The 14,189-nt window shown below is 37.0% G+C and overlaps 1 protein-coding gene and 2 long non-coding RNA genes across 3 annotated transcripts; 2 read left to right on the plus strand and 1 right to left on the minus strand.

Annotated features, from left to right (window-relative positions):
* Window positions 1–281: 281 nt before the first annotated feature.
* On the plus strand, window positions 282–884 carry LOC125785744 (uncharacterized). The gene is made up of 3 exons (XR_007428085.1): window positions 282–321; window positions 406–531; window positions 619–884. It is a non-coding gene; the product is annotated as an uncharacterized LOC125785744 (long non-coding RNA).
* Window positions 885–1,454: 570 nt separating this feature from the next.
* On the plus strand, window positions 1,455–3,839 carry LOC125780500 (G2/M phase-specific E3 ubiquitin-protein ligase-like). The gene is made up of 5 exons (XM_049479955.1): window positions 1,455–1,670; window positions 1,964–2,274; window positions 2,452–2,630; window positions 2,830–3,002; window positions 3,686–3,839. The coding sequence occupies exons 2-5, from the start codon at window positions 2,202–2,204 to the stop codon at window positions 3,837–3,839; spliced, it is 579 nt and encodes a 192-aa protein (XP_049335912.1). The 5' UTR covers window positions 1,455–1,670; window positions 1,964–2,201.
* LOC125785745 (uncharacterized) lies at window positions 3,839–5,088 on the minus strand. The gene is made up of 3 exons (XR_007428086.1): window positions 4,977–5,088; window positions 4,313–4,475; window positions 3,839–3,857 (listed from the first exon to the last, which is right to left on the minus strand). It is a non-coding gene; the product is annotated as an uncharacterized LOC125785745 (long non-coding RNA).
* Window positions 5,089–14,189: the final 9,101 nt, after the last annotated feature.

Consider the following 14,189-nt stretch of genomic DNA (forward strand, 5'->3'; position numbering starts at 1 on the left):
TCTATAATTTCAGGACATTTTCATAGATCCGGATGACAACCAGTCTGTTGCAAGAGAAAGTACAGTCTTGCTGCAGTGGCGTGCCCTGCGCTGCCAACAGGATGAAGAGTATCAAGTTTCTCTGCAAATAGACAGAGAAAGGGTAAGAAAATGCAGACAATCATATAACCAACTTGCGCACTTAACTTACACTTTCTAAATGTGCAAAATTAAGTTTAGACAGTGAGAATCCCTTCTTGTTTAGCACTTAAACTTAAGTTTCATTTTACATTAGGAGAGAAGCGAAGGCAACTCCTGGAGCGTGAACTAAGAAGAGTACACGTAAGTTAGTTAAGTAATAGGTATTGCCCTATAAAGACTAAAACCTTAAATCAATCACTTACATTTACAATTATTTGTGTCTAGGTAATAAATACAAGAAATGAATGGATTGATTCCATACCAGAGCCTGAAAATGGGATGGTCATTCAGTTTAAATATCCTGATGGTGGCTTTAAAAGGAGGCGCTTCCTACCAAGTCAGCTATTTCAGGTGTGTTCCCCTTATTATATTTCTCCTCAGAGATCACAGCTGTCTGCATGCTTATAAGTAATAAATGTATATACTTTGAATTTGCAGGATTTAGTTGCCTTTGCAGGTAATGTAGACATGGCCAGTGAAATATTTTCACTCCAGAAAGCTATGTCTCCTATCTCAATCCTGAGTACCCAAAGAGGTTCACTAGCAGACAATGGAATCACTGCACAGTGTACTTTGTACATTCTGTGGATGTCAGGGGATGAGGTGGAGGTGAGTTCCCATTGTATGTAATTCTCTGCGAGGGGATCATTATGTTTACTGTATTCGTTGTATCGTTTTTAGCCATTTTAAGTAAGCCTTCATATGTTAACTCTGTTTATCAATTCATTTCAGAATATTATATCAAATTCATCCATAGCATGTGGCCCATACCCAGTTGCACCATCTACCACCTTTTCTCCTGCTCCTTCTCCGCCCACCACGATCACCACCTGTTCTCCTGCCCCCTCTTCACCCATCCCAGCCCCCATATTTTCTCCTGCTCCTTCTCCGCCCACCACGATCACCACCTGTTCTCCTGCCCCCTCTTCACCCATCCCAGCCCCCATATTTTCTCCTGCTCCTTCTCCACCCACCACGATCACCACCTGTTCTCCTGCCCCCTCTTCACCCATCCCAGCCCCCATATTTTCTCCTGCTCCTTCTCCACCCACCACGATCACCACCATTTCTCCTGCTCCCTCTTCACCCATCCCAGCCCCCATATTTTCTCCTGCTCCTTCTCCGCCCACCACGATCACCACCTGTTCTCCTGCCCCCTCTTCACCCATCCCAGCCCCCATAATTTCTCCTGCTCCTTCTCCACCCACCACGATCACCACCTGTTCTCCTGCCCCCTCTTCACCCATCCCAGCCCCCATATTTTCTTCTGCTCCTTCTCCACCCACCACGATCACCACCTGTTCTCCTGCCCCCTCTTCACCCATCCCAGCCCCCATATTTTCTCCTGCTCCTTCTCCACCCACCACGATCACCACCATTTCTCCTGCCCCCTCTTCACCCATCCCAGCCCCCATATTTTCTCCTGCTCCTTCTCCATCCCAGAGTCCTTCATTCACTCCATCAAGCCCAGACCAGGAGGATATTGAAGAGTAAGTACTTGAACACAAACATCTTGTATATTAATTTTCAGAGTTTGATTTCATTTAGCATTAACAATTATAATAGTATAGCAGTATATATTTTCATATTACCCACTCCTGCTGCTATTAAAAATCACATCCTTTATTATGTGCCACTTTACATGTAATTCATAGCTGTATGGAAAAACAATTTTTACAATAAATATATAATGCCTGCATTAAATTGATATTGCATTTTACATTGTTTGTATGTATTAAAAGAGACATTTCTTCTGCGCCCCCACTCCCCACCCCCTATGCAGAGCTTTTGACATTGCTGCTGCACTGCAGACTCTGAAGGCAAGGGTTCACCATCTTGCTCCTACTGCCAATCAAATAAACGTTCTTCGTGATGAAGAGTTTGAATGTGCTCTAAGAGCTTTCAACAGGCCAACCTTTGACCCTGAGTCAAAACTAGACATCGTCTTCATTGATGAGGATGGTCGAGGAGAAGGGGCCGTAGATGATGGTGGGCCTACCAGAGAGTTTTGCAGACTGCTTATGGGAAAACTACAAGGGCACCAAATATTTGAAGGGCCTCCAGAAGAACGCACCCTTGCACTTGACAGCATTGGTAAGTTTAAATGCAAGCAAAATAACCAAATCCGTACATTTATTTAAAAGTTCCTTGTATAATTCAGTTAATGGTTTTTAACTTTTTAGAAAATTAAGCCTCTTGAAATTACGCATGCGTATCACGACTTTTTCACAATTGTTGTGGTTGATCATTCAGTGTGCTTTTCTCATGCAGCACTTCACACCAACACCTACAAAAGCGTGGGACAGATGTTGTCTGTTTGCCTGATCCACGGGGGAGTGTCACCTAACTTCTTTTCAAAAAGGCTTTTCAGCCAAGTCTTTGGTTTACCATCTGGCCCAGCAACCATTGAGGACGTGGTAGACCATGGTCTCAGAGCTAAACTGGAGAAGGCAAGTTTACGAATCAGTAAACACATGTAACATATTTTTATCTTTTGTTTTATAATACTTAGTGTCCAAGGTTCTGCCGTGGAGATCAGTCCTCAATTGGTAAAAGTTATTTAATGAAGAACATTGTTGGCTAACAGTTCTTGCTTTAACATGGATGCTAATTTACTATATCAAAGCTAGTGTTAATTTTTACCCCCAGATAAACAGTGCAGATACGCTTGATGATGCCAGGGAGGCTGTTAGTGAAACTGCTGAAGAGTTGGCGCTGATGGGAGCTCTACGGCACCTCAGATCCTTGGAGCAAAGGAAGGAGCTGATGGAAGCTGTTCTTCAGTTTTACTGTGAAGGCCGAATCAATGCAGCCCTCACACAGTAAGTACTCAGTATTCATTTCACATGTTGAAACTGAGGTTGTATAGTATTTGGATAGCATAGTGTATATTATACTATATAATTATATATATTATTTATTAAGAGATTTAATGCTGCAATATTTTTTGTTTAATTTGTAAAGAGTGAGTTCGATGATTGGGTAGCCACAGAGAGACTGGGATGAGTGTCTTTCAGAATTAAAGACAGAGCGGAATTAATCACACTGAAAGGCTGCATTGGCTGTTAATTTTAACTTGCCTTTGGGGATGCAGAAAGTTGTGAATGTAAACAATGGTTTGGATAGCTTACGGCTTTGTTTAACATACAGAGATTTCTCCAGATTTTCCAAAATCTTTTAATGGTGGTTTGTTCCACATATGCAAAAAAAATATCTGGAAATCACAATGAATGATTTTTAATAATTTATAAAATTATAGAATAGGCTAGACAATAATGGGTAAAAATCAAGTTCACAATATTTGATAATAAGCAGAAAAGGTTAGTCGACAACTACTCAAGTTCATATGAGCCTTGGAATGCATTTCACCTTCTGTTAATATTTGAAATGATTACATAATTTTAACAACTCATTTACTCTAATTATGAATGATAAAAATCAGTACCAGAGTAAAAATGTAAATACTTCAATTCAGATTGTAATCTTATTTCTTTTTTGGTGTCAGATTTAAAGATGGACTGACTACACTTGGGGTCCTTCAGATGGTAACCTCACACCCTCAAGCTTTTGAAAAAGTCTTTCCTTACGACCCAACGCCACTGAAGGCCAGCGATATTGTGGAACTTTTCCATGCCAGGTGTCGATCTTTGCCAGCATGATATGATAGATTGTACTGTCTACAAACACAAAGTGCAGAAGAATGCAGATTGGATTTATGATAAGGAAAAGACATATTTTAATACTGTGCTGCAGTAAAAAAAAAAAAAAAGTCAATACAATAAACTGCTTTACAGTGAACAAATAATGAATCATTTACCAAAACAAACAGAACTCATTCACATATTTTAAATGCATTTACAAAAAATGGCTAGTAAATGTGCTGTTATATGAATAAAAATTAGCATTACATGATGCTGCATCAGTCATAGTTCAAGACAGTGGCTGTCTTCATATATATCGGAGGAAGCATGTTATTCTACACCCCCACCCACCAGTGAGCAATTCTATATGCAGTTCCAAAATGTTGTGTTCATTGTGTTGTGTAATTTGTAGACAAAACAATTCACAAAATGTTTCTTGACCACATATTTTCCTTTCAGTGCTTTATCAAGAACATAACCAATTGACATACCTTAACCGTCGCTTCACTGTGCTTCTTGATACACCCAATATGTTTGCAATCTGTTTGCCAGAAAAGTTAAATGATAGTAACATCTGCAGTTGCTGTTGTGTTATTTGACACACTGATCTTCCCACATGTCCTGCCCTTCGAGGTACAGTGAAACCAGGAAAAGCTGTAGTCCAAGACAAAATAGTATAGAATTAATAAAAAATAGAAAAGTTAAAAAAATATCTTCAGAACTTTTAAATTAAACATAATTGAACAAATTAAATAAACAATGAGCCTAAGTAAAATGATTTGCTTTGACATTTCATATACCCAACTGTGGGATGTATGGGAATGCCTTGAATATTGCTTGAATAATTTATACACAAATACTTTTTGCAAACAAATGTTACTGCAAATGGTATCACAAACAGTTTAAATTAGCCTTTTCATTTAAAGTTTAAAGTAGCCTTTTCACATTTTATACATTTTAAATAAACTTTTATATATGGTAAATATAATAATCATGTAAAAGCTGCATTTGTGTTTACTTAAATTGTCTTTTAGTATTTTATAACCTGAAAACTGATCTTGGAAAAAAAATATGAAATCAGCTGGAGAGTATTTTAACACAACACTGTTAAAACCTAATTAAATAGCAACTGTTTTATTTGACAATTAAACTTACAAGGTTGATGTTGATTGCTGGCTTCCTGAATTAACTCATTGATGAGCCCAATCATTTCATCAGCCACTTCGGCTTCAATGAGTCGCCCACTGGCCCAGCGAATGCTCGAGGCCATTGTTTCCAATCTGTTAGTCACATAATAAAAAGAGATGCAATTTCACTGTTTTAATATGAATAATTTTCTTTCTGTTTGTGTGTTGATGAACTTGGTTCAGAATTGAAAATTATTAACTTTAAAACTGGGTTCTTGAATCATTCTAAAAGTCCGGCGCACAAATAGTAAAAGACCTTTTTAAGACCTCATCAAACATAAGACCAAAAATCAATCATAATTTATTTGGTAGAAAATAATATAATGTATTGGAAATCAAAAATTAACGTTTCCCTTTTTTTTTCTTTTTTTTTTTTACAATTTTGTAATGTGATGCAATACAGAGCCAACATAACGTGCAAGTTGCATTACAATAAACAACAAGAACAATAAAGAATAATGAAACACTTAAAACAGACTCAGACTAGCTCAAAATTAAAAGCCTGTCCCAAGTACTTACTTAAGTTGAACAGGAATGTACAAAACAGCAAAACACAAATGTTTTTACATGCCTCTTAACAAGAGAAACCAATGAACGTCATTAAGAATAATAAAAAAATAATAAATAAAGTATCTTCTCTACAAATTATTATCAGTGTCCGTTTATCATCATTATTTATCTCCCTGCTAACCTTAGTTCTCGCCTTGCTAATCGCTCACTACATTTATGTGAAGACACCAGACTATAGCAAATAACTTAATAATTGATAGAATAAGTTACCTGGTTATAACAGGCTGAACATTATCAAGTTGCTGGTCATCCGACGATAAAACTCGGGTACATTCTAAAAACGTTCTACGACAGTCGTTCAAAAAATTCCGGGACGCCATCTCGTTCTGTACTCCACCAAATTACTCTCACATTAAACCCACCCGGCACACATGGACCATTCCGATTACAACTTCACAGCTGCATATAAGACACGTGATGGATACGTATCCTCAGAAACAGCCTACGTAGAGCCCATGTGACCACAGCGTAGAGCCCATGTGACCACAACATAAAGCACATGTGACCACAGCGTAGAGCCCACGTGACCACAACGCAAACATCAACAAGGGGTGGGTACATTTGAGGCAACCAATAGTATGGAAGTACTATCATCTAAACGTCTTAAGACGTCCAAAAGTAACGTGTTAACATGGTAAGATTTGCCGTCTTAAGACGTTCAAATTGGACGTGTTAACACGGGCATCAATGTAGACGTTAAGACCCAAAGGGCGTTCCATAAAATATAGGTGCTCTCTCGCGGATTTTATTTGCTCAGGTGTAAAATATAGGTGCGCTCTCACGGATTTTATTTGCTCAGGTGTAAAATATAGGTGCGCTCTCACGGATTTTATTTGCTCAGGTGTAAAATATAGGTGCGCGCTCACGGATTTTATTTGCTCAGGTGTAAAATATAGGTGCGCTCTCAGGGATTTTATTTGCTCAGGTGTAAAATATAGGTGCGCTCTCACGGATTTTATTTGCTCAGGTGTAAAATATAGGTGCGCTCTCAGGGATTTTATTTGCTCAGGTGTAAAATATAGGTGCGCTCTCACGGATTTTATTTGCTCAGGTGTAAAATATAGGTGCGCTCTCACGGATTTTATTTGCTCAGGTGTAAAATATAGGTGCGCTCTCACGGATTTTATTTGCTCAGGTGTAAAATATAGGTGCGCTCTCACGGATTTTATTTGCTCAGGTGTAAAATATAGGTGCGCTCTCACGGATTTTATTTGCTCAGGTGTAAAATATAGGTGCGCTCTCACGGATTTTATTTGCTCAGGTGTAAAATATAGGTGCGCTCTCACGGATTTTATTTGCTCAGGTGTAAAATATAGGTGCGCTCTCACGGATTTTATTTGCTCAGGTGTAAAATATAGGTGCGCTCTCACGGATTTTATTTGCTCAGGTGTAAAATATAGGTGCGCTCTCACGGATTTTATTTGCTCAGGTGTAAAATATAGGTGCGCTCTCACGGATTTTATTTGCTCAGGTGTAAAATATAGGTGCGCTCTCACGGATTTTATTTGCTCAGGTGTAAAATATAGGTGCGCTCTCACGGATTTTATTTGCTCAGGTGTAAAATATAGGTGCGCTCTCGCGGATTTTATTTGCTCAGGTGTAAAATATAGGTGCGCTCTCACGGATTTTATTTGCTCAGGTGTAAAATATAGGTGCGCTCTCACGGATTTTATTTGCTCAGGTGTAAAATATAGGTGCGCTCTCACGGATTTTATTTGCTCAGGTGTAAAATATAGGTGCGCTCTCACGGATTTTATTTGCTCAGGTGTAAAATATAGGTGCGCGCTCACGGATTTTATTTCTTATTACTTTTTATTTCCAATCTTTTAATTATTCTTAATTGCTCCTCATAGGTGGATCTGGACAAAGAAAACTTACAGTCGTCCCCCCAGAAGCTGAGGGATATAATACTCAGTATTTAAGATCTGTGAGTGGAGGGGGTAAAAACACTTTGTACATAGTTCCACTCCAGGAGGAACTAGACACATTGCCTCTTCCTGTTGATGCCCATGAATTCCAGAAGATGCCAAAGGCAACTTGCCAAGCCTGCGGGTTGTCTACGCCTTTGCAAATTTTGGCTGTTCATGTTAAATCATGTTGCATTGGCAGGTCATCCACAGAGTACGACTCTCTCTGCGATGATTGTTGTGTAAGAGCAATGCCTTTGTTCAATAAATAATATTTTTTTTGTTAATTATTTTAGACACAATGTTATTGTTTTGACAAATATTTACTTGTATTGTCTGTTCCTTTTAGTCTTCCCCTGATGTGTCTATTGTTGGGGAGTTCTCCTCTGTGAACTCTGTGGAAACCACTGGTACAAGTACATCCAGAAAGGTAAGAATAAATTCAGTAATGCTATTAATACTCTACTTACCACTGTGATCTATTTTTAATTATTTTTCTTTACTGTATGTTCATTTTAGCCTTCCTGTGATATGTCTGAATTATCTGGAGTGAACTCTTCTGTGGCAGCCAATAGTAACAGTACATCTGTGTCTAAGGTAATGGCATTTATGCAATTCCTACAATTGGTCTTACTTAATAGATATTACACTCATTCTACTTTAAGTAGTACATTTCTTGTTTTTCACTGGAGGTAATATTGATATCTTCTATTCAGGGCTCATGTCCAGTGTGCCTCATGATTTTCCCATTGGATTATTTGGAAGTCCATGCTAGCTTGTGTGGTGAAAGGTGACAAATTAAAAATGTTTGTTTAATGTATAAATCTTTAAAAATGAAAATCCCTTTAAGTATTTTTTTTATGTTTATATATTTGTAAAGAACTATCCAGTTCTTAATGTCTAAGTATAGCAATATTTGTTTGCCTCTGGTCCTGGAGGATCAGAATCATTACAGTTTGGTGGTTCACTAATTCTGGAAATTAAAAGCATGTGTTAAATCAGGTATGTTGCCAAACTGTGATTACACAGGCCTTTCAGGGTTCTAGTTGATGATTTAATAATTCTACAAATGTATAAAACAACAGGGTGGAGGACACAAATTTCAGTTCTTAAGATACATATTTTTTATAATATATTTTCTACACAACACAGGGATGTGATAATTTAAATAAAGCTAACCAGTGGTTATCTATTATGTACGTAACAGGGTGGAGGACACACATCTTATCACTGAAGGGGAATCACAGTGTAACAGTGAAAGTGAGAGGTATATTTGTAATTTTTTAATCTGTACTACATAACATGATTATTTTTTTATGATTGGTAGATTGGTATGGTATTTGTGTGTGTGTGTGTGTGTGTGTGTGTGTGTGTTAGTCTTGAAGGGGTTCTCCAGGCCATTACAGCTGCAGTGTCCACAACAGATGGCAACTCATTTGACATCACAGTGTCCCGGCATAATATGTTGGAGAGAGTCCTTTCTCAATGGCAAAGACAAAAAAGTCAAATCCAGCGAAACAACTGAAAGTTGTCTTTTTAGGTGAGGCTGGGATAGACACAGGGGCGCTCCGCAAAGAGCTTCTGTCAGGTGAGCAAAGGTTACATAGATGATTTAATGAATGTGTAATCATGTGTAATTATTCTCTGTATTCTTTGGTTGAAGGAATGATGGAAGGCATTGAAAAGCGCTTTTTCGAGGGTGACAGACATGGCAAGAGGCTGAAGTATTCAATCTCCGATTTAGACCACTTTAAGTATGTGTTGTACACTCATGCATACTGTATTATCATTGCTGTAAAAATGTATGTCCATCTTTAAAATTAGCAGTTGCCTTTTACATTGGGTGTCATGGTAAATGGGCCAATAAAATGCTCCATAATTGTTTGAAACCCAATTAAATTAAATTACATTAACATTAATTTTTCTTTTTTCAATTATAGTTTTGGAGACACATTTTTTATTTTATATATTCTACACAGCACTAGGATGTCATTGTTTAAATGTTCCTGGTCTTCTTCTTCTTTTTTTTATAGGACTATAGGAGAAATAATGGCTGTCAGCCTGGCGCAAGGTGGACCGGCTCCAAATGTTTTAGCGGTTTGGTGCTACAAGTTTCTGCGCAGTGGATCTTTGAAATTTGAAGACCTGGACAAAACTGCTCTGGGAGATGACCAACATATTGAGCTTATTTCCAAGGTAAGACCATCAGAGTGATTTTCTACAGACGATATGTATTTCGTTTTTAACCATTTTTTGAATCATCTTTATTTTATTTTTAGTAGGGGAAAAAATAGATTTAAATCGAAAATCGGATTAAAAAAATGGAAGATTCAGTAGCAGTCTTGCAAAGCAATCCGTGTATTTTATTTATAATTGTCAATTTAAAGTCAGTATTTGAATTTAAAGTAACTGATTGACTATTTACTCCCCCCCCCCCCACACACACACACACATTTTACACTACATCATTTTTTGTTGCATAGTTTCTGAATACTTGTTAAGGTTTTACATTTATTGCTTCTTTCAGGAAATATCTAGATTTCATTACTTTAGTGATTTTTGTGTTTTGCTGTTATTCTCCATGCAACCCTGAAGCTGTTCCCAATACTGCAGCAGGTAAGGAATGGTTTGCAGCTGTATGGGCTTTCTGATCTAATGGCCAAATACCCTGATATCTGCCAGCCACTTTTCACCCCTGGGGTAGAAATGATTGTAAGTCCATGTTTTTTTATTCTAAATTGACACATTTTACTCATTGAACCACTAAATGTTGGTACTGCCTGGTACCAACAGATGTGTTTAAATATTGTTTTTACTATTGGTTAACTCTTAACTTGCGGTATATTCAGGAAAAAGTCATGTAGAAAAACAAGTCTCTACATTTTTTGTTTTACTAATTCATCTGATTTATTGTGTCAGGCTGATGCAGACTTTGTCATGTCAGTTTGCCGGGCAGAGTTCAGCGAGGAGGGGTCAAATAAGGAACACCTGGAGGTGACCTTAATGAACCACCTGCAAGATTTACTTCAGGAACTGGAGCAAAGTCATTATTCTTTTTTAACCTGTATTTTGTAGGGGGAAATTAACCCTATCGTGTTCAGTTAATTAATTGGTCAACTAAGACAATGAATTGTGTTAATTAATTATCAGAGGTGGTAAAAAACACAGTCTTGTTTGAATCCCATGGGTCATAGGGTTGCATGAGGTCAGGGATCTCCCGTGTTTGTCACAAATATTAAGAAACACAAAAATAACACACAATTATTGACAGGATATTCATAACAAGGTAAATAAGGCATTAAATAAGTATAATGAAGAAGTATGTGGATAATAGGAACATGGATTCACCTCAGAATAGCAATAAGGTTTACTAAGTTATTCTGTAGGAAGAGAGCAGAGCTGAAAACTGCACCTGAATGGAACATATGACCTAAACTAATATTAACAAGAATAAAACCAGAACTAGAAAAGGCAAAGTTCCTGAACCAACTTTAAGTTGGCTTGGAAAAGTACGCTAATATCGTTGAAAAGTTGTTAAGTGTTTTCTAGGCAGTTGCTATCTAAACTGGTTGCTAAGGTTTTCACAGACAGTTGCTAGTGTGGGTGGTGTGGTATGTGTGTGGGGTGTGCAGTGTGGGGTGTAGTGTGTGTGTGACGTAGTGTGGCATGTATGTGGGGTTTAAATGGTGGGGTATGTGGTGTGATATGTGGGTTATATAAATATATATATTTAAGGGTGTGATTGGAGATAACCACACCTTCACACTCTTATTCTTAATTGTTTTATACATTTATATATACAGTTATTATTTTTACTGTTCACTTAATAATTTAGCTTTACGATCTTTGCTCTATTTGTAACTGTGTCACAGTGACACAAGGCTTTGGAGGTTGTTTGTACTTTTTCAGGAATCAGGAAGGTCAGAGTGTTTTCATCAACAGTGAGAGCTGTGAGGAGAACGTGACCCTGAGCGGCAGAGAAGCTTCACTGCTGTTCTGCTGTTCTGGGACCAGTGCATATGAACTAGGAGACAACAAGCTCTCTGAGTGAAGTGCTGGAAACCTCTCCTCAGATATCCAGCGCATGCCTGTTCTACACGGAGTAAAGACTTACACAGGCCAGAAGATCTTTCCATCCACTCTTTTCCTCTGTTTCATCTGCTCACAGACTTTAGGACACTTAAGGACTGTCTGCTGTGTTCATGAAGGACACAGAGCTGAACAACACCATGATGAGAACCTGTTGCTCAGACAGGCTGGAGCTGATCACGTCATTAAAACTGGACAACAAGCTGTTAACTGGACTCTGGACAGAATCTATCAATATGATTACGTCAGCAATCACATGTCATTTGCATAAATGTATAACTGCTTGGATGAAGTCTGAAGGGTCCTCACTCCCTCAACTGCCTTTTTCTCTCTCTCACTCTCTCTCTCTCTCTCTCTCTCTCTCCTCTCTCTCTCTCTCTCTCTCTCTCTCTCTCTTTCTCTCTCTCTTTCTCTCTCTCTCTCTCTCTCTCTTCTCTCTCTCTCTCTCTCTCTCTCTCTCTCTTCTCTCTCTCTCTCTCTCTCTCTCTCTCTTTCTCTCTCTCTCTCTCTCTCTTTCTCTCTCTCTCTCTCTCTCTCTCTCTCTCTCTCTCTCTGGGTTGTGAATGTGTTGATCTATCGAGATTTTAGTACACTATGTGTCGACTCATTGATGTACTTTTACTGTTTTCTAATATATATTTATTAATTTTTGTTCCTTTTATATATATATCTGTAATGCTAAAACTATTTGGTACCACTTTAAAATATGACTACCTTTATGAAGGGTTTATAAATGGTTTACAATTAGTTTATTAATGGTTACTGACTAGGTTGTAAATGTCTTAAACATCATTGATAATCAGTTATAACACATATATAGAAAGGGCTACAATGACCTGTTGTTTGCCGAATAGTGAACCCACAGCCATCTATATTGTTGCCCTTTCTACGCATGTGTTATAACTGATTATTAATGATTTGTATAGCATTTACAACCTAATTAGTAACCATTAATAAACTCATTGTAAACATGTTATAAACCCTTTAAAAACGTAGTCTTATTTTAAAGTGGTACCAACTATTTTTACAGGTACGATATTTTTGAATATCGTGAACAATATTATACCCTGAAATATCGTACCATATCACCCACCCCTAATTATCACATCAAGGTTCTACTTTTTTTTTTGCTGTTTTTAGCTAAAGAAAATTCACACTGGTCTCATTTTCTCATTATATATCTACTAGAGACAGATTATGTCTGTCCAGTAGCATTTATTTTACTTTAATTCTGCATATATGGAGATATTTGGAGTGCATTATTAGCGTAATGACATTCTGGATCATTGACTTCTGTTACAAATCTGATAAAATTCTTGTATTTTTAATATCTCAAGGTGTTCCCCATCATATTGTATGTAATAATAAAATTTCATTTTTCAATTTTGTCATATCTCAAAGAATATTATCGCTAAAATACCATGAATTATTGTGATATTATTGTAGGGCCATATCCCCCATCCCTAATATATATATATAAATATATTACAATATTAAGTTAGTAAAGCTTTTAGTTTTTATTATTTTACTTTATTCTTTTATTTTTTTATTATTTTATGTTGCTTAGGGTTTTAGGGATAGGGTTTAGAGTGCTTACCCTAACACTTAAGATACATTATGAATGCCTTAATAAATACAGCAATACAACAGGACAATTTGTGTATAAAAATAGTGATTTTTGTTTTTGAAGACATAGCTTTACTAACTAAATATTGTAATAAATCTATGAGTAAAATAAAAAAATATATATAATAAAATAATAATAATAATAATAAAGTAAAATAAAATAATAAAAAATAAATGCTTTACTAACTTATTATTGTAATAAATGTGGGACCCTGACCATTAGCTTTGTTGCTAACATTGATCCATGAATTTACCTCACGGGCAAACAACTTAAAAGTCATACCAAAAAAGGGTCAGTTTAACATTATCACATCCATTTTCCTACTACTAATTTTACTAGAATTATTGTTGTGTTAGCCAGTAATGTTCAATAAATGAAGTCCTTTACACTGAATGTTTTAACAGCTTTAGCTTAAAAAACTAGTCAGTTTTTTTTCTTATTAGCATCTGTGCTAACCAGAACATTTCTGACAAGACTCCATTTTCTAGCACTGTTGCTATAAATAGATCAGGCTGGGTCTGTAAAATGCTGTGATTGGTCAGAGGAAAGCCAATCCAGTCGCTGTCGCTACCTAGCTTGGGCCTGCCCATGCTCATCTGTGACGCTGCATAAAATTAGGCCCGCCACTAGATGGAGCCAGCGAGTCCAAAATGAATGGGATGAATAAAGCTAGCTAAATGTCTTTTTCCTGTAATCCACCACATATTAGTACGATTTTCATTTTAGTTTAAAGCTAATAATGAGAATCTGCAGCACAGTGTAGCGTCTTCTCCCTTTGGACATGGTCTAAAAGCAATTATAATTATGTTCTTGAACTTGTATGGTAGTCAGTACTTATCCTAATATTATATTTTGCAACAAGGGATAAGTTATAGAATATTATTAAAAAAATATGTATATATTCAACTTATAATGGTACTCTCTCTCTATCTCACTCTCTGTCTATATATATATATATATATATTGTAACAGAAACCATTGAGTTGGA

The sequence above is a fragment of the Astyanax mexicanus genome, chromosome 1, assembly GCF_023375975.1.
Source record: "Astyanax mexicanus isolate ESR-SI-001 chromosome 1, AstMex3_surface, whole genome shotgun sequence".
Taxonomy (NCBI): Eukaryota; Metazoa; Chordata; class Actinopteri; order Characiformes; family Acestrorhamphidae; genus Astyanax; species Astyanax mexicanus.

Bases quoted from the DNA above. Each gene is read 5' to 3' on its own strand.
- LOC125780500 (XM_049479955.1), top strand. From the start codon at position 2,202: ATGGGAAAACTACAAGGGCACCAAATATTTGAAGGGCCTCCAGAAGAA. The intron at 2,275-2,451 runs GTAAGTTTAAAT...TTTCTCATGCAG, and splicing joins CCTTGCACTTGACAGCATTG to CACTTCACACCAACACCTAC. The intron at 3,003-3,685 runs GTAAGTACTCAG...TTTTGGTGTCAG, and splicing joins ATCAATGCAGCCCTCACACA to ATTTAAAGATGGACTGACTA.